The 18,796-nt window shown below is 55.2% G+C and overlaps 1 protein-coding gene across 22 annotated transcripts in view; it reads left to right on the plus strand.

Moving 5' to 3' along the window:
• SCRIB (scribble planar cell polarity protein) overlaps window positions 1–18,796 on the plus strand; it is a 98,305-nt gene that overhangs the window by 6,897 nt on the left and 72,612 nt on the right. For all 22 annotated transcript variants that reach the window (XM_040091343.2, XM_040091349.2, XM_040091353.2 and 19 more), the window contains exons 2-8: window positions 10,605–10,722; window positions 10,919–10,997; window positions 12,332–12,421; window positions 13,083–13,139; window positions 16,330–16,393; window positions 17,890–17,964; window positions 18,385–18,529. In XM_040091343.2, coding sequence (XP_039947277.1) covers window positions 10,605–10,722; window positions 10,919–10,997; window positions 12,332–12,421; window positions 13,083–13,139; window positions 16,330–16,393; window positions 17,890–17,964; window positions 18,385–18,529 — 628 coding nt within the window. The remainder of the gene's footprint in view (window positions 1–10,604; window positions 10,723–10,918; window positions 10,998–12,331; window positions 12,422–13,082; window positions 13,140–16,329; window positions 16,394–17,889; window positions 17,965–18,384; window positions 18,530–18,796) is intronic.

An 18,796-nucleotide genomic window follows, 5' to 3' on the forward strand; every position in this document is an offset into this window, starting at 1 on the left:
GCTGGGTTAACCCCTTCAGGTCTCCTCTGACCTGTTCTGTGTGTTCCCTGCGTTTTGGAGCCCTGTGTTGCCGTCTCCCTGGCGGGGCCTTGGCTGAGGCAGTGGTGGGAGTGTGAAGGATGGGAGGGATGCTGTGTGCTCACCAGGGGGATGTGGCATCACAGCACCTCTGTGGGCTCTGACTCCTTGTTCCATTCCTGGTTCAGGGCATTCACTGGTGTATGTCTGAGCTGTTCCCCTGGGAGCTACTCCAGCACCTTCTTCCTTGTCCTCTTCCTGCTCAGAGGAGATGTTTGGGTCTGTGTCCTTCCACACAGGGACACTCAACTCTTCCTCAGGACTTTTCCAGCTCCCCAGATGTGCTTTCCTGCACCCCAGGGATGTGGGCTGCCATTGAGTCCCCCACTTTGCACCAGTTATTGGCCTTGGTCTCGTTGCCTTGTCTTGGATTCCCAGTTTCAGGGTGTGACCTGGTTTGTTGGGGTTTTTTGGTTGTTTTACAGTGCCTCACTGTGCTGGAGATGTATCTTATGATTTCTGCCTCAGGAAAACACAATCTGATTGGAAACAATTGCAACAGGTTATTGTATAATACAACTTCTGGCACTTTTCCCTTTGCTAATAGCTGTGGCGTTACAGATCAGTCAATTACTTTTTGTAATTGCAAGCTGACCCTTCTTTGCTGAGAGGATGGTTTGGCAGAAGGGCTGAAGGGGACGAGGTGATTCCTGAGGAACAGGGAGGGGCCTGGCTGGGGAAACCTCAGTGCTGGGGCAGATCAGAGCGGGGCAGAGGTCCTTGGCAGTACCTGCGGTGTGCTGGGCTTGGCTGCTTCACCCAAACCCAGGATATCTCTCCGGATTAATGCTTTTGCAGTAGAGTCACAGAGTCACTGAGGTTGGAAAAGACCTTCAAGATCAAGTCCTACCTTTAACTGAACACCATTTTATCAACTGAACCACAGCATTAAGTGCTGTGATTATTTAATATGTTCCAGTATTTCAGTGGAAAATGGGCCTGGATGCCCTGTGCCTGCCACAGGGAGTTCTGGTCCTTCGGGTTTGCCCCGTCCCGCTGCACACACCAGGGTGGAGGCTGTGGGTGCTGGGATTGTGGTCAGGGCCCCTCTCTCCACACAGCCACGGTCTGCTGCTGCCTGGTGTCGGAGATCAGTGTGAGAGCATCCATCGCTTCCCACACCGTCACAGCAGCGGGATGCTAGTTGTGGTGTCTTGGTTTAATTCTGGCTCGGGATTGCCTTTCTGGGAGGCCTGGGTTGGGATGCTAATTGTGGTGTCTTGGTTTAATTCTGGCTCGGGATTGCCTTTCTGGGGGCCTGGGTTGCTTTGTTGTTTCACCTGGAGCCGAGATTCCTCCCTGCTCCTGGCCGTGTGCCGGGGCAGTTGCTGCCCTGGCCCCTCTGAAGGGGACAGCATTCCTCAGTCCTGCTTCAGTGCCTGAGAAGCAGCAGCTGCTGAGCCTTTGGCTCGGAGACAGCTGCTTTGTCTTTGCTGGAATGTATTCCCAACACTTAAGTACTTTTATATATTTGCAGCGCATTCCTCAGGGCCCGATCCGGGGTTAAATAGTCGGAAATCCGCCGGTCTGCGTGGGGAGGGCTGTGGGGAGGGCTGTGTCCGGCTGCAGCCTGCTGGAGCTGCTCTCCTGGCCCCAGGGACGTGGGGCCACTGCTGTCGGGTGCCCTCGGTGCCCCTGCCCCCTCTGTGCTCTCCTGCCGGGGCAGCCCAGGAGCGTCCTCTCCTCCTGCCCTCTGCCGTGGGTCTGGCTGCAGGCCGGAGTGTCCCTGGTGTGTCAGCGCTGTCTCCGTCTGAATTTCACCTTTCAGGTGCTGGAGACCGCGTGCCTGCAGCCAGAGGAGTTCACTGGCCTGGGGCTGGTCTAGGATCTGGCAAATTGAAGCACTCCTGGGAAGATCTGGTGCTGGGGGCAGGTGGGGGGCTGTGTGCACCGCCTGAGGTGTTGTCCCACACCTGCTGAGGTGGGTCACACCAAAGACCCGGGTAACTGGCTCCTGGATGGTGGCTGTGGTGCCCTCCCTGTGGCACCAGGGCTGTCCCTGTGGCTCGGTAGTGGCTGCTCTGCCAGAGCTCCAAACTGGCGTTCCCACCTCTCAGTAATGTGGTAGATTGTTAACTCATTTATCCTCACCAGATTTCCCTGATTCTTCTTGAGTTAAGCTGTTCTGGGAATAACCATTGCCTTCCTGGATTCTCTCTGTAGGGAGAGGTGTCTCCTGGGTTCACTGCACTGGTGCTCCCTGGAGGCTTCTGGAAGTGAGTCCTGCAGTGCTGAGGGAGCTGTGCAGCCTCTGGAGCTGGCGTCCTGCCCGTGCTGCCCAGCCATGGGATACTGGTCTTTCTGGTTCTGTGGCCTCACCTGTGCCCTGCTGGCTTTGAGCGCAGTGACTTGGAAGTGCTGGCTTCAGCCTCAGAGCTGATCAGCTCCCGGGTGTTTTGCTCTGCAGCTGCTGCTTCCAGCTCCTCCTGACTCGATCCCAGGCTGGATTCCCCCAGAGACAATGCCACTGGCACAGGTGATGCAGATCTCAGCACGCCCCAGGTCTCTTCACACTTCACCTCCCTGAAGGTGTCTGAGACAGGCAGGGCAGACGCGTGTCCCAGTGTCTCTGCTTCCTCCAGGGGCACGTCTTAGGATGTCAACCCACGTTTAACCCGGAAAATGGGAATGAAACATGAGGCTCAAACACAGGAGCTGGTTTTGCTGCCAGCATTTGAGGAGTGCTGGGGGATGGACAGATGCCTCCTGCCTGCAGTGCAGCGTCCCATGCATTCACCTGGCCTGAAGACAAACACAGAACTCAACTAGGAGCCCAGCCCGTGGTGGCATGGGAAGCAGGCCCTCTTGCCCATGAATCAGAAGGAGAATTGTAATTATTTTCCTGCTGCACAGTCTGATTCTGCCTTTAATTAAATATGTGCTGTCCTGCTGGAGGCAGGGACTGTTCTAGCAGGGCTGGACAGTGGACTTGAAATTCTCTGAAGAGAAATGAGAGGTAGGGAGACTGAGGAGGACCTTAGCATGGGCACTTCCAGGGTTGGAAGGGCTGGCAAAACCTCAGCCTTGGAGCCCCTTAGCTGGTGTTGGAGGAGTCGTCACAGCAGGCACTGCTGGGTGCTTGGTCCCTGAAGAAAATCAATCACCTGCTACCAGCGCTGCTGGCTCAGGGCTCGTGTCTCAGGGCAGCTGGGTTGTCACAGGTTGTTTCTGAGGAGGAGGAGGTGTCTGAGTCCTGCTCTTGGGGCCACAGAGCTGGGAACACCACAGTGTTTTTGGCTGCAGAAGCAGAGTGTCTGTCCCAGTCTGTCTGTGATGTGGCCCCCGTTCCTGATCTCCAGCTGTATAAATTGTCACCGCCTGGTTTCAGAGCCCTTGGCCTGAGTGTGAGATTGTTGTGGCTCTGTGGTTAAGCTGGTGCCTGACTCCTCTTCCCCTGACACGTGTCCTGCTCCCCTCCAGTAGCGCTGCTGTTTGTCACCTGGCGAGGTTCTGAGGTGTTGCACTGAAACCTGCCTAAAGCCTGCTCGGCTGAGGGGGAGAATGTCCCCACAGCCCGTGGTGGCATCAGGCAGCCACCCTCTTCCTGTCCGCTGGTGGCAGGAGGGTCCAGGGCCCAGCAGCTCCACGAGCTGTCCGTGCTGAGGACAGCGTGGCTCTTTCTCCACAGGTGTCTGTCTGTCCTCCTCTCTGTCCTGACACCTGGGGAGAGCTCTCCTCCAGGTACAGGTGAGCCGGCCCTCCAAGGGCAGCACGAGGTGATGCTGGGGAGCAAAGACTCCCCCATGTCCTCGTTCCCTTCCCATGGCATGCTGAGATTAGGCACCAAGTGAAGGGGAGAGCTGGAGCTTAGCCTTGGCTACACCAGAAACTTTTTTATAGCCTCAGGAAAACAAAGGTTTGGAAAAGAATCGTGATGCTGGCCTGGGAGGGGGGATCACTCCACGTGCAGACGCAGTCGGTGTTTTCCGGGTCCCAGGCTCATCCCCCAAACGCTTCCTCTCTTTCCTTGGCAGAGAAGGTGCATCTCCTGCAGGTGGGACGGCAGCTGCAGCACCCAGGGGCTCGTGCTGCGGCTGTGCGCACAGTGCATGGGCGCAGGGCTCTGCGGTTGCTGCAGGTCTGCCAGGGCAGCTCAGGGCTCTGCTGGATCTGTGTCCCTGAGCCTGCCTCAGTGTGCCCAGGTTGTTCCAGGACTGCTGCCCATTCCCCCTGCTGCCTGAGCAGCTCCACCAGCCCACTGCAGCAGCATGGGGGAGGCTGTGCTGACCCAGCACCAGCAGCCCCTGAGCCAGGCTGCCTCTCTGTCCCTAATCCTGCCTGGGGAATGGGTGGCTTTCCAGGCCTGCCCCTGGGATTTTGCAGTTTCTGGGAAATGGCATAGCTGAGTGGTGGCTTGTCCTGAGCCTTTTATCCATTGTCCCTTTTACTTTTCTTCATTTTCCACCTCTTGGTCTGGCTGAATGAGTGCGCGGGGGGCGGACCGAGGCCCTGCCAAGCATCACGCTGCAGCAGGAGGGAGACGTGGGGGTGGTGTCTGAATTCCGAGCATCACTGGGCACTGTGGTTCTCTTAGATCACCCAACAGCTCCAGCAAGCCTTTGTTCGTGTCCTGGGGCTCTGCTGCAGCCTCAGCACTATTGCTGGGAGCTGCATGGACATGAGCACAGACGTGTCACATCAGCTGGAGAAACACAACTTGAAGGCTTGGTCATGGCAGAGAGGGGACAGAACCTGCTCCAGACGGTTCCTTAAAGACAGAGAACGGGCTTAGAAGGTCCTTTGAGATTCTGTTGTGTGTATACATGTCACATGTGACTCTGCTCTGTGTATAGATATGCTGTGTATGTGTGTCACAAGACATTGCTGTGTATGCACACACTGCCCTGGGTAACGTGCTGTAGCTGACCTTTTTCTGAGCAGAGGTTGGACTACCTGGTCTTTACAGATCCCTTCCAACTTCTGCCCTTCCGTGGATCTGCTGGACCTGCCTCTGTGTCCCTTCCATGGATCTGCTGGATCTGTCTCTGTCCCTTCCAGCCTCAGTCCCTCCATGAATCTGTCTCTGTCCCTTCCAACCTCAACCCTCCATGGATCTGCTGGACCTGCCTCTGTGTCCCTTCCAACCTCAGCCCTTCCATGGATCTGCTGGATCTGCCTCTCTGTCCCTTCCAGCTTCAGTCCCTCCATGGATCTGCTGGATCTATCTCTGTCCCTTCCAGCCTCAGTCCCTCCATGGATCTGTCTCTGTCCCTTCCAGCCTCAGCCCTCCATGGATCTGTCTCTGTCCCTCCCAGCCTCAGCCCTCCGTGGATCTCTGTGATGCATTCTGCCTTTTGCAGTGAGCTGCTGTACCTCACAGTCCATCCACCTGCGCCCTTGTGGTTCTGGATCTGCCGGTTCTCCAGAACATCCCCTGCTTTCTGGACATGCCTGGCAGCTCTGCACCGGTGTCTGCAGGGTCGGGGATGCCTGCCTGGTGCTGTGGCAGGCTCTGAGCACAGGTGCAGCTCCCTTGGGCAGGGCAGGAGGTGGCTGGTGCAGCCAGGTTTGGGGCAGGACAGTTGTTTCCCCGTGCAGTGAATGAGGAAGGGGTGCAGGGGTCCTGCTGTCCCTGTTCAGGACAGGGTCATCTCCTTCTCCTGATGTTGGCCAGTGCCTCCTCCAGTGCCACCCATCCGTGCTGCTGGGGTTTTGGGGGCAGAAGCTCATTCCTGGGTCTCAGAGGGGGGATCTCCTTCCTTCTTGGAGCACTCTGCTTTCCTGTGAACCTGGCTGAGGTACAGACTCACCCTGTGACTCCTGAGCTCCCCAGGCTCAGGGACTTTGGTGCTCGTGCCTCTTGCTGCCCGCAAAGCTCTGCCAGGGGCTGTTGGGCGTCCTTGTGCCGTCAGGGACAGGGATGTGCAGGGTCAGCCACGCAGCCTGGGGCTAGGGGCTGCCCCGGTGCCCGGGTGTGAATGTGCCAGGGAACCTCTGCTTGCTGCTGCCGGTGCGTCCTGTTCCGGAAACCGGCTGAGCCTGTTGCTGTCTCTCTGGGTAACCTGGAATGCAGCCGCAGCCGCGGTGTGGGAATGTTCTGGGGCAGGACTGGCCTCACCTGGGGCTGAGCCTGCTGTGGCCAGCCTGGCTGTGCTTGGCTGCTGCAGGCTCTCCCTAGAGGGGGTCATGCTGGGGGCAGTTTCAGCTGTCACAGGGTGATCCTGCTGTGACCACCAGGTGTTTTTCTTTCACAAACTGATGCTAAATGCAGTGCTCTGAAGAGGCTCGCTAATAATTGCATGGGCCTTTCATCCTCTCTCACTCCCGCATGGATCAGCCAGTTGGAACAAGTCTGGAGGAGGCCACAGAGATGATTAGAGGGCTGGAGCACCTCTCCAGTGATGAAAGGCTGAGAGACTTGGGATTGTTCAGCTGGGAGAAGAGAGGGCTCTGGGGAGACCTTAGCGCAGGCTTTCAGTACCTGCAGGGGCTCCAGGAAATCTGGAGAGGTGCACGAGGGCTTGGAGAGACAGCACAAGGGGAATGGCTTCCCACTGCCAGAGGGCAGGGTGAGATGGGATTTGGGAATAAATCCTCCCCTGTGAGGGTGGGCAGGCCCTGGCACAGGTGCCCAGAGAAGCTGTGGCTGCCCCTGGATCCCTGGACATGCCCAAGACCAGGCTGGATGTGGCTTGGAATAGCCTGGGATGGTGGAGGGTGTCCCTGCCAATGGCAGGGGGTGGGACTGGGTGGTCTTGAGGGCCCCTTTCTACCCAAACCTTTATGGTTTGGCATCCCGAACCTGCCATCCCATAACTTCCAGTCAAAACAGGGTTCAGCACTGAAAACCAAGTGCCAGATGTCTCCATTCTCCAGCTAAGGGGGAAAAAGCCACTCTGTGACAAGGACAGTATGAAAAAAGGAGGAGAGGTTTGTAGAGGGGAGCTGTGTGGTTGTGTGGTGACTGTGGGGTGTCACTGGACAGGGTCTGGCTCATGAGGGGCTCCCCAAATTCTGCTGGTTCCGTCTCATGGGTGATATGGGCCTCACTCAGTATTTGGCTGGGATGTTTGGGATGTTTTATTGGTTTCTGCAGAGGCCTGTGAACCACTGGAGCCCTGTGAGGATAATCACTCGGTGAGACCAGGGGCCCAGAGGAGTTCTGGGCCAGCAAAGGCCTGAGCAACCTGCTCTGGCCTCATCCTGATCCTGTCCTGAGCAGGAGGTTGGGCTGGAGATCTCCCAGGCACCTTCCAACATGAATTATTTCATGCCTTTATGATAAAAAGGTCTGCAATATACAAAGGGTTGGAAGGATATTGCACCAGATTATACTTCAGTCCATGGGTCTAGGTTGCCTTTTCTCGTCTTTTTTAAAGGTTGGATTTTGTTTCAGAACTTAGCGAAAAGCCTTGAGTGTGTTTGCCTGCATTTGGCTCCCAGGGGGCTGCTGAGGGAGGATGTTACATCTGAAAACCTGCTGCAGAGCCTGGATTTTCACAGTTTTCTGCCTTTTCTTGCAATGTTGTCATTTTGTGGAGCGTTTCTTATCTTTTGGCGTATGGTTCTTTACAAACTCACCTGTCCCTAATTGGTGAGTATTTAATATATTTATTTCCAGTTGGTTGCCCTGTGGCTGCTCTGCTCTGGGCATTGTGAGAGTTTATGTCCCTGAAGTTTAATTGTAGGACAGTTTTGTAGCCGTTTTCTGCCTTATCTGTCCTGTGAGCACTCCCAGGCTTCAACAGAGACTATCTTTGTAATGCACCCTGCTTTGCAAAGGCTTTTGCCCCCGGTTACACCCAACTGCTCTCGGTGCCCCCTAATCTTTAGCTGTTTTTTAATTAGTGATAACTCATCCCACTCTGAGCTGCTGGATTTCCACCTGCTGGAATCTTCCTGTGCTGGTTCTGGATTCCTGCGTGCTGGAATGCTTCTCTGCTGGTGCTGGTGGGCTTTGGGCTTCTGGGCTAGCAGGAAACAGGGAGAGATTGGGGTTACCTTTTTTCTTCTTCATACTTCTATTTTTAATCTACTCTGAGTCCAGCTTGGACACTGAGGGATCTGGGTCGGGCAGATTTGGTGGTGTTTTATTTTATAAATCAGAGGACGTTCAGGTTGGGGGAGTTTGTCTTTATTTGAGATGTTCAGTGTGGTGCCAAATCCAGGGGTTTGCTTTGTCAGCTCTGGGAATCGAGGTAAATCTGGGACACTGATTTACAGAAAGGATAATTGCCAGTCTCCAGAGACGTGTAATCAAGGTTCCACTCTTAGTTCTAGTAACAAATTTTAAATCATTTTGTTCTCAAGTGTCACAAGTGAATCTCCTGTGCAGCCTTTGCTTGGGGCTGTTGTGCTGAGCTGAAGTCCTCAGCTCACAGAATACTGAGCTGGAAATAACGTGGAAATTCATGTCAGAGACAGCGTTTGCAGCTCTTGGTAACATCCTCTTGCCATCTTTTTTTGGCAAATATAAAAGCTGAATTCAGGCATGAAAACACTCTAATTCTCACATTTGTTTTTTTCTGGCTATCCCTGTTGGCTGGCTTCACTTTTTGTCGCATCTAAATATTTTATTCAGTGTAACTGGCTGGGCCAAGTGGGATGGAGCACTTGTGTCCTCCTGCAGTTCTGCCCGTGGGCTGTGCCCTGCCTGGCAGTGCTGGGGGCTTAGAAACCTTTCCATTTCCTTCTTAAGAAAAAAGAAGAAGCTGGGAGCTGCTGTACCACATACAGCCTGGGTTTATTCCCGTTTGCTCTAAATGTCATTCAAAAGTGTGGATGTGTATTCTGAGGCTTGCTGTACCTTAGGCTGAAGTGCTGCAGCCTGGGTTAGGGATGGTCAGTCCCCGTGGTTATTTTCCAGCGTGCAGACTTTGGCAGGTCAGCACGATGTCTTGCCTGGAATTTCCTTGAATTCTAAAATTAGGAGAAGGCTCTAGGAAACAATAGCAAATCAAGTCTCTAAACCCCTGCTCCCCCCAATCTTGGTTGTCACTTAGACTTTCACCCACTTCCTTTTCATGGAGCTGATCTGCCTCAGATAAACAGTTAAACTGAGCTGGTGATGGCCAGTGCTGAGAGGGGTCATTTTTTAAATTAATTTACTCATTACACAGTTATTATGGTCCTTTACGACATCAGAAGTGTGAGTTTCCTCTCGGTGCCGTGTGCCGAGGGCTGTGGGAGCCAGTGGCAGCCAGACCTGAGGGTTGTCACTGCAGGAGGGGTGAGCAGCTCCCGTGTGCTCCGTGCATCCTCTCAGGCTGAAGTTTGCTCTGCCTTTTCATCCGCCCCCTTCCTTGTGTGCTCACGTTTTCAGCAGTGCTCCGGGGGTCCTGGGGGTGCCCCACACCTGCAGGTGTTCCTGGGGAGGAACAAGGAGCTCTTGTGCAGTGGATATCTGGAGAGGCTCCTGAAGAGGGAGGTTCAGACCCGCTCTGGTTTGTTTGATCCCTCTCAGCGTGCGCTGCAGGAGCAGCCCTGGCCTGGGCCGTGTTTTATGAATGATCCCAGGGCTGCCTCTGCTGGCTGCTGTGACCCCTCCCTGCCTCTGCCGAGGGCAAACACGGGGTGATGTGGTTTATTAATTTATTAATCTATTAAATGGCCCGTGCCTGTCACTGCACAGACCTCAGTTTGTTCTCGGTCACCTCCTCACGTTTTCTGCGGTGGCCCCGCATTGTTGTTTGTTAGTCCCAGTACTCTGAAACAATCCAGGAAATGCAGCAAACACCCCGGCCCGGTTCCCATCCTGTCCAGGATCTGACCTCTGGCAGTGGTTAGAGCCGGCTGCAGTATGTGGTCAGTTGATAATTACAGTACATTGTGTTTAGTAAACTCGCCGGGGCTGGTGGTGTCTTGGAGGAGCGATTGGTGGATCCTGGAATTTGCCATTTGCAGCTGCTGGACTTCACGGAGCCCCAAGGGGTGTGTGAAAAAGTCCAGTTTTGTGAGGGCCCTTCCAGTCACCATTCCTGTGGCTGTGGTGTTTCTAGGAAAGAATTTTCCTGCCTTCTCTAGTTCTGTGTTAACTTGTGCCATGCTGACAGCTCACTGTGCCTTTCCCACCTGGCACAAGGGGCACAGACGCTGTCCCTGCTGCTGTGGGGACCTGCCACTGCTGTCCTGCCCAAGCATCCTGCGCAGCAGCTGTGTGCAGCAGCAGGGACAGCTCCTTGGGCTGGTAGTCTCCTTGTGTTTCCCCTCTGTTGGCCCTTCTGGAGCTGCCTCACAAACCCGAGTGTGCTGCAAGCTGCTCTGCAGTGACTTCCCCTCGGTGCTGTTAGAGGTGAGCTGTTATCGTGGGAGACAGGGAATGTCAGATTTGTATCCTGTGCAGGAGGGAGCAGAGCAGCGGGGCGACAGATGCTGAATGAGGGACCAACCTAAACTCATTTATGCCTTTTTTCTTTTACCCTCATCCCTTGTAGCCCTTCACGGGGATCCTGGTTCTTTCCCCTGAGGGATGGGGGTGGTGGGAGCAGGCAGGTGTCCCTGGGATGGTTGCTCAGGCTTCTCCTGGAATGAGGAGATGTGTTTCCTCCAGAACTGCTGCTGACCCAGTTGTGTCACTTCTGTCACAGCCTTTCTTCAGGCTCCTGAACCTGCGCAAGCTGGGTCTGAGTGACAATGAGATCCAGAGGCTTCCCCCCGAGGTGGCCAACTTCATGCAGCTGGTGGAGCTGGACATCTCCCGCAACGGTAAGGCCAGGGCCGGGCAGGAGCAGGTGCCCGAGGCCTCCGTGCTCCCCGTGCTCAGGAGGAGCAGTGCCTGTCCTCATCCCTCAGGGCTCCTCAGCTCTCACAGGGCGCTTGCATTTCCACATCCTAGGCTGTCACCGCTACCTGCTGTCCCGTCTTCTCACGCTGCTTTTGTTCTTTCACTTATTTTTTCCAGACATTCCAGAAATTCCTGAAAGCATCAAATTCTGCAAATCGCTGGAAATCGCAGACTTCAGTGGGAATCCTCTCTCCAGGTAGGAAAGCATCTGCAACCCATTAGTCCAGCTGAGAAGGAGAGCTGAAATTGCACTTTCTCCCTGGCTTTCTCTGATCTTCATCTTGTAATTGTGTCCCTGTGAAGCCAAGGCCCAGGGCTGCCCTGCTTCTTCCAAAGCTGCAGGTGTCTGCTCTGCTGGCAGGTGGAATGAATGCTTGGTGTTGGGAGGAGCTGGTGTGTGCTCCCTGCTCGGGGCCTGTGAACGATGAGCTGTTGTTGTACTGATGTCAACAGCGAGGACTTTTGTCCTCTTGCCATCAGTTTGCGTTGGTCACGAACCAGAATGGACATGGGCTTGTGCTGCAAAGGAGGAGAAGCCTGCCTGCCATCCTCTGTACCCCAGAGCCCCTTTTGGGGCCCCTCTCAGCCCTTTCTGCCCCCTCTTAGCCCCTTTTCCACATCTCTTATTCAGAACTGAGGGCAGCATGCTTTGAACGCTGTGTTTGGTTGTTTCCCCCTTACCTCAGTGCCCGCAGCTGTGCCCAAGTAGGAATCTCTGGCTTGTCTTTCAGTACTCTGTCCCTGGAGCTGTTCACACAGTTGGAATTCCGTGTGACTCCCCTGCCTTGTGAGCCGTGTTTTCAGGCACTGTGTCTTGCTGCCAGGGTCCCTGCAGGTGCCAGTCTGGCCCCAGGGCTCCTCTTCCCTTTGTGCTCAGGGCAGGTGCTGCCAAGGTTTAGGCACATTTAACTCTGCTTCCTCTGCTGGGCCTGGGCACTGCTGGAGTGGGAGAAGCTTCCTGTTGGTGACAATCCCAGTACCACGGGAGTGACCAGCACTTCTGCACTGGTGTTACTTGTCAGAGCTTTTTCTGGCTCAGGGTTCAGATGAGTTGGGGACGGGTGGTAAGGGGGCTCTACGAGCTGCCTGTGGAAGCAGAGGAATTTCCTCTTCCAGGGTTTTTCCCTGTTCTGTCACAGCTTGGGTCTGTTGTGATGGTGCTTGGTCCTGGGGAATGCTGCAGTGTCATCTGCAGGTATACTTTGTTGGGCACTTGGAATGCTTGGGAGCCCTCCTTTCTTCCAAGTGTAGATGATCCCATGGCATGGTTTAGTCTGGGATTTGTGCTCAAGTACTGCAGAGCTGGGTTTGCAAACCCAGACAGGTAATGTCTGGTACAAGGGGGTTTTGTGGTCTTGGAAGCAGAACTTGTCCTGGATCAGCAGCCAGGGTTGGTGATGGTTCCTGTTCTTCTCCTTTCCACATGTTGATGCCAATTGGGATGAGATTGGCTTTGGCAGGATTTAAGCTTTTTGGGGGATTCTGTGCTTTGTACCCAGGATTAATGGAGTTTTGTTTGTGTTCTCACAGGCTTCCTGAGGGCTTCACGCAGCTCCGCAGCCTGGGCCACTTGGCCTTGAACGATGTGTCCCTGCAGAGCCTCCCCAGTGACATTGGGAAGTGAGTATGGCGCTGTTGTGGCGCTGGGGACGGGGCTGGGATGGGGACGGTGGCAGGAGCCAGGTGCAGCTTTGTCCTGGTGCTGGTAGCGCTGTGTGAGCGCCTCTCAGCCTTGGTTTGTTCAAAGAGCTTCCACAAAGGTTCCTGTCCTGGTCCCGGCTGCGTCCCCTGCTGTGATCTGTGGCACAGCAAGGGCTGATCCAGTCTTCCCAAATCCAGCCTTTCCCTGTGTTCTGAGTGCCCATTTGCCCCTTTCCAGGCAGGTGTGGGCTGCCTGATGACGTTTGATTTGGATTTCTGCTGCTGCCAAACGGCCTCGTGGGTGCAGTGCCTCTCCCATGGGATTTGGCTTTCCACATGTGAAGGATTTTACCTTTTTGGGCAGACAGTCCTGCCATGACAGCGTGTTCCTTGTCCTCAGTGTGGGCATGGTGTTGTTCCTTGTGACTGCAGCAAGCACTCGTGTCCACCAAAGCCATTTACACCCACATTCCATCCACGTTAGTGTTGTTTCTGTCCCCCCATCTCCATCCGTGTGTGCGCATTCCTGCATTGCACAGGACAGGAGGGGTGGTTCCAAGGGAAGGGAGATGAGCAGCTCCTTGCATCCCTGAAGCCCTGTCCGGTGAACCTGGCTTTCTTGCTCCCTTTTCTCTTGCAGTTTGGCAAACCTGGTGACTTTGGAGCTACGTGAGAACCTGCTAAAGACTCTCCCCACGTGAGTGTCTGTCTGGGGGCTGCAGGAGTCTCCTGCCTGATCGTTCCTGCTGCTTCCTCAGGGACCAGTGCAGGCACCACCACTTGGCTTGGGAGGGCTCAGGCCGGGCATAAATAGGCAGCACCTTGCTGGATTTCCATGAACTGGGGCAAGGAGGGAGAGGATGGAGCAGGGCTGGAGAGCAGCCTGTACTCAGCCTGTGTGAGGATTGATTTAGAATAGACAGGGTTCCCAAAAAAAGCTGCTGGCAATTGTGAGAACCATTTTTCCTGAAAGAGGTGGAGCAGGGAGTGGATTCTTGTGGAAAGCAAGAAAACTGTGGATGGGGTGTAGGATGAGCTCTGCACAGTGAGGTTCAGGCTTTGAAGAGCAGCAGGGTGCAGCTGAAGGGCCCGTTGTGCTTCTGACTGTTTTGTTGGATATCCCTCCTGGTTGTTCTGGATGGGATAACTGCCTTCCCTGCAGCAGACAAAACATGAGCCAGCAGGGGAGAAGAGGTAAGTGTTGTTCCACATCCTGGAGTCAGGGATAGGGATGAGTTCCTGGCAGGGAGCGTGGTTGGTGGAGGTAATGCTCTCAGGTGGCTGGACGTGGAGAACTCTCCAGTTGCTACTTCAGTCTTTGCTTTGGCCCATCAGGGTTTGTTGAGTTTTCTACTCTCCATCAGCTCTGGCAGCTTGTCTCCTGCCTGCATCCCACTGATGATTTCCCTAGCTTTCCTTGAATGCCATGGGAGGGATTCTGCCCGACTCCTTTTTGAGCAGCAGTTCTTTTGGGGCCACGTGAGCTCCTCAGTGAAAGTGTGACATGTGCAACTGTTGTCACCTGTCCCCAGAGCTCTCTTCCCGTTCCTGGCAGGATCTCAGTTTGTCTGCTGGCTCTTCCCCCCACGGTTACACCCTGTGGAAGCACAGGTCAGAATCACACCATCGTCTGGTGCCAGTCAGCAGATCCCTTCTGCTTTATCACAGCATTATCACAGAAGGGTGATAGGAGCGGCAGCTGAGGTGGAGTATCACCACAGAGGGCAATATGGGAGTTAAAGCTCCTTTTCACAGAACCCCAGGATGGTTTGTGTTGGAAGGAACCTGAAAGCTCATCATGTTCCTGCCCGTTGCCTTGGCAGAGACGCCTTCCACGGTCCCAGGTTGCTCCAGGCAGGTACCACAGCGGGGTTACACCATGTCAGCAAAGAGCTGACATCCAGGACTGGGCTGTCAGACTGCACTGAAGATAATCCCCACAGCTTTTCGCCATCTCAGAACTACCAAGTCTCTGGAGGCCTGAGAATTCAGTCTGTGACCACACCCCTTGTGTTTTTGTGGAAATCTCTCTTTCCCAGTGCTCCCCTGTTGCCCGTTGGTAGATCTGGGTACAGCAGGATACTTGGAGTGTGCTGCGAGGTTTTGGTGTTCCTCACTGAAAGGTTAATCCAGGCTTGATACTCATTCTGTGAAGCAAGTTCAGCTTCTTTCCATCCTTCCCCAGTTCCCCAAATTCTATTTTGGGATGATTTCCAAAAGTAGAACGTGTATCTTGAGGGCCAGGGTAGTTCTGATCTGATGTGTCAGTTGAGTACAAGATGGCAAAACCATTTCACGATGCTGTGGGGTTCTCTGCACAATGCATAACAGCAGCTCTGAGCAAGACCAGGTGACCTTGCCAAAGAGGAGAAGGACTTAAGCAAAAAATGGCCGGAGCTTTGTTCCCAGGGTTCCTGAGCCCCATGGACAGGTGAGCTTCAATGCTGAGAACTTGGGGCAGCTGAATGCATCAGTGTCCTTTTGGTATTTATTTGTATTTGTAGAGCTTTTTGAAAGATCCAGCTTGCAGTGACCTTTGTTTGCCAAGACAAACCATGAGCATTTCATTGGTCAGTCTTCTGATGCTGACTGAGTTCTGAAATGGCTCAGCTTGTCCAGCTGGGGGTCAGATGGGACACAGCCAGGCTTGGGAAGGGCACTCCCGTGTATTCTTATGGAATAGTGGAGGGTGATCTGTGCTGAGACCTTCTGCCAGATGTCATCAGCGTGCATTCCACAGCTCACTTGGCCCTGTTCTGGCAATTCAAGCTGTGAAGGTGCAGAAGGACAGTCAAGGCCGAATCACCTTCAGAGGGGTTAGAGTTGAGGTACATTGATGGTGGAGGAGTGCTGTGCAACAGGAGCCTTTGGATGAAACTGTTGATAAACCTTTGCTGGAGTTTATCTCAAAATCCGCTGCTGCGTGCAGTAGGAAATGAATTTTCCCACGTAACCCAGATGTTTTCACAGCCCGCTCCAGGCAAGACGGCTCCCTTTTACTGCAGCCCCCGACAGCCTTGGGTGGCCTGGAGAGGTGGATCTGTTCCCAGAGAAATGCGGGGATTTCTCTACTGGCATGGTTCCTTTAGAGGAGGATGAAGCTGCTCCGTGCCGGGGGATCGGGCAGGGCTGCAGCTCCCCCCTGGCACACAGCACTCCTCCAGGGAGGTGCACTTGGAGCTGATGGGTCAGCCTCAGGTGTGAGGACAAACCTGGACCGTGTCCCCTGGGTCTGTGGGGCCGGAGGCCTCATCCAGCCCCGGCTGTGGGGTGCTCGGGGCGCGTCCCTGGGCCGCTGGTGTGGGCAGGCTGCGGGTCCTGTGCAGTGTCTTCATCATGAGCTTGTGTCTGTACGCGGTCACCTCACCTGAGACATCAGCCCGCTGCTGTCTTCCCTTCCTCTCCAGTAGCATGAGCATCCCATTTGGGGAAACAGGCTGTTGGGCTCGTCACTCCTCCCTGTCCCTGCAGCTGTGCTCCCCTTGCTCCCCAAGCGTGTCCTGTCCTCTGCTGAGCGCCTCCTGTTGCCTGTCAGTCCCTGCCCAGGTCGCTGTCCTTGCTGCAGAACGGGCAGCCGTGTGAAGGTGTGGCTGCTCATCCGTTACGGTTTTAGTCCGGGGGTATCTTATGGTGGGAGGGGGAGAAGGCAAACTGGAACCAGTGGAACTGGGACTGCTGGTGCCTCTGAACCCAGTTCCCTGGGGTGAACGCTCTGGCCTGGGGAAGAAACCAGCTCTACAAACTGTTGGGCCCGTGAGAAAGGTCAGGATCGCCCCAGCTGCTTTAGGAGTTAGTAGAGATCGTGTGATTTGTGCAATGTGTGTCCCAGATGCTAACCTTCTGCTCTTTATCTCTTGTTTTATCTCTCTGTCCCCTGTGCCTTGCAGTTCGCTCTCCTTCCTTGTCAAGTTAGAGCAGTTGGATCTCGGTGGCAATGACCTGGAAGTGCTGGTAGGTGAGGGCTGGTGGGGAGGGACTTGGGTGGTTGGTAGGGGCAGATCCTGCACCTCTGTGCAGGCAGGTGCAGGGAAATAGATCCTCAGGTTGTCTGGGGAGATTCTGATCTGCCCAGCATGGCCCAGTCACCATTCCCAGATGAATTTCCTCTTCGTGTGTCAGCCCTTGTGTCTTGTGTCCTGCTGGCCTCACACACTGCCTGCTCTGTCCTTTCCAGGCTCTGGGATGGTAATTCTTCCTGTCTGGCTGCCAAGGATCTTTCCTTTCCAGCAAGACTCTGCTGCTTCCCTTCTCTGTCCTGCACTGCCCTCAGCTGTTTTTTTTCTCGTCCAGCTTCCTGACTTTCTCCTTTCTGATTTGATTTCTGCCCCACAAAGTGCTGGCCCATTCCATGTTGTCCATGGCAGTGAGGGTAGCCCAGTGTGGGGGCTCTCTCCATGGAGGGCTCAGCATGTGGAGAGCAAGGGCACAGTCTCAGAATTCAGGTTATCTGGGCACGTGGGGACACCCTGTGATATTCTGTGATGCTGTGGGTTAAGCTGTTACTCTTCATGTTCTGGGATGGGTTTTGGCAGAAACCATCAACGCTGGGAGGCAGAGGGGCTCATGCAGCTTAGCTGTGGACAGGCTGAACTCACCTGTGAGAGCAGGTGTGTGACACTTGAGCCGTGCTCCAAACCCAAATGCTGATTGCCTGGGTGGGCTGTGGGATGTGGGCGTGTGTCTGTCACAGCTGGTGGTGCCACGGGGTCATGTTGAGTTGGCCTGGGGTACCCAATGTTTATTTTCCTGTCTGAGAGGAGGAAGATGCATTTCTTCTGTAAGGCCAGAATTTCCAACCCCCTAGAATCGTGGAATCATTTAGGTTGGAAAAACCATCTGAGGCCATTGAGTCCAAGCACTCTCCCAGCACTTGCCAAGGCCACGGCTCACCCACGTCCCCAAGTGCCACGTCCACACAGCTGTTAAGGCACCCCAGGGCTGGGGACTCCAGCTCTGCCCAGGGCAGCCTGTGCCAGGCCTGGACAGTCCTTTCTGGGAAGGAATTTTCCCAATATCCGACCTAAACCTTCCGTGGCACAACTTGAGACCGTTTGCCTTTGTCCTGTCCCTTGTTTCCTGAGAGCAGAGCCTGGTCCCCACCTGGCCCTGTCCTGCTGTCAGGGAGTTACAGAGAGCAGGATCTCCCCTGAGCCTCCTTTTGCCCCAGCTCCCGCAGCTGCTCCCCATCAGACCTGTGCTGCAGGTTTAGTTCTTACCTTGCCAGCTGGCACAGTCCTGCTGTTGCCATCTTTTCCTCTTGGAGCTCCTGCAGCCAGGGGCCGGCCCTGACATCCCAGACATGTGTGCTGCTGTCTTGTAATGATCCATGCACGGGCCTGGAGGGGTGAGAGGCAGCACAGTGCCTGGCTTTGCAGAGTGGTGCATTTGCAGCAGCTTCTCCCTGTCCCTGGACGGGACTGATGGCATCACTGTCCTGTCTCCCACAGCCGGACACTCTGGGCGCGCTCCCAAACCTGCGTGAGCTTTGGCTGGACCGGAACCAGCTCTCGGCCCTGCCGCCGGTGAGCGTCTGTTCAGCAGCATCCACCCCCTGTCCCTTCTTCCCCTGCCCCCTGTCCCTGTCCCTTCTCCTGCCCCTGTCCCTGTCCCTTCTTCTGTCCCTTCTCCTGTCCTTGTCCCTGCCCCTGCCCCTGTCCCTTCCCCTGTCCCTTCCCCTGTCCCTGCCCCTGTCCCTGCCTCTGCCTCTGTCCCTGTCCCTGCCCCTGCCCCTGCCTCTGCCTCTGTCCCTTCTCCTGTCCCTTCTCCTGTCCCTGCCCCCCTGTCCCCATCCCATCCCCTGTCTCTGCCCCTGTCTCTGTCGCTGTCCCTGTCTCCCTGTCCCATCCTCTGTCCCTGTCCCATCCCCTGTCCCCTGTCCCTGTCTCTTTCCCTGCCCCAGCCCCAGCTGTTCCCTCGAGCCATGGATCTCCCCTCTGATCCAGGAGCTGGGCAACCTCCGCCGCCTGGTGTGTCTGGATGTGTCTGAGAACAAGCTGGAGCAGCTGCCCAGCGAGGTCAGCGGGCTGGTGGCACTCACGGACTTGCTGCTGTCACAGAACCTTCTGGAATGCATTCCGGATGGGATCGGTGAGTACTGTGGATGGGGAGCACTGCAGGACTTCACCTCCTTGGCAGTGCTCCTGGAGGAGCTTCGGGAAAGTGTCTGTGGCAGGGAATCAGGGATTCCTGGACAGTCACGGAGAGCAGAAGCAGTGAGTGGGGGGTACAGGGGAGCAGAACTCTGCAGAGAGTTCAGGTGGTTCACCTGCGTTGGGTGTGTGTGAACAGGCCTGGTGGGAGGAAAGGCAGAGCCTCCGAGGTTGGGTTGTGTGATCCTGATGGGATCACAGCCAG

The sequence above is a fragment of the Hirundo rustica genome (genome assembly GCF_015227805.2).
Source record: "Hirundo rustica isolate bHirRus1 chromosome 1 unlocalized genomic scaffold, bHirRus1.pri.v3 SUPER_1_unloc_1, whole genome shotgun sequence".
Lineage (NCBI taxonomy): Eukaryota > Metazoa > Chordata > Aves > Passeriformes > Hirundinidae > Hirundo > Hirundo rustica.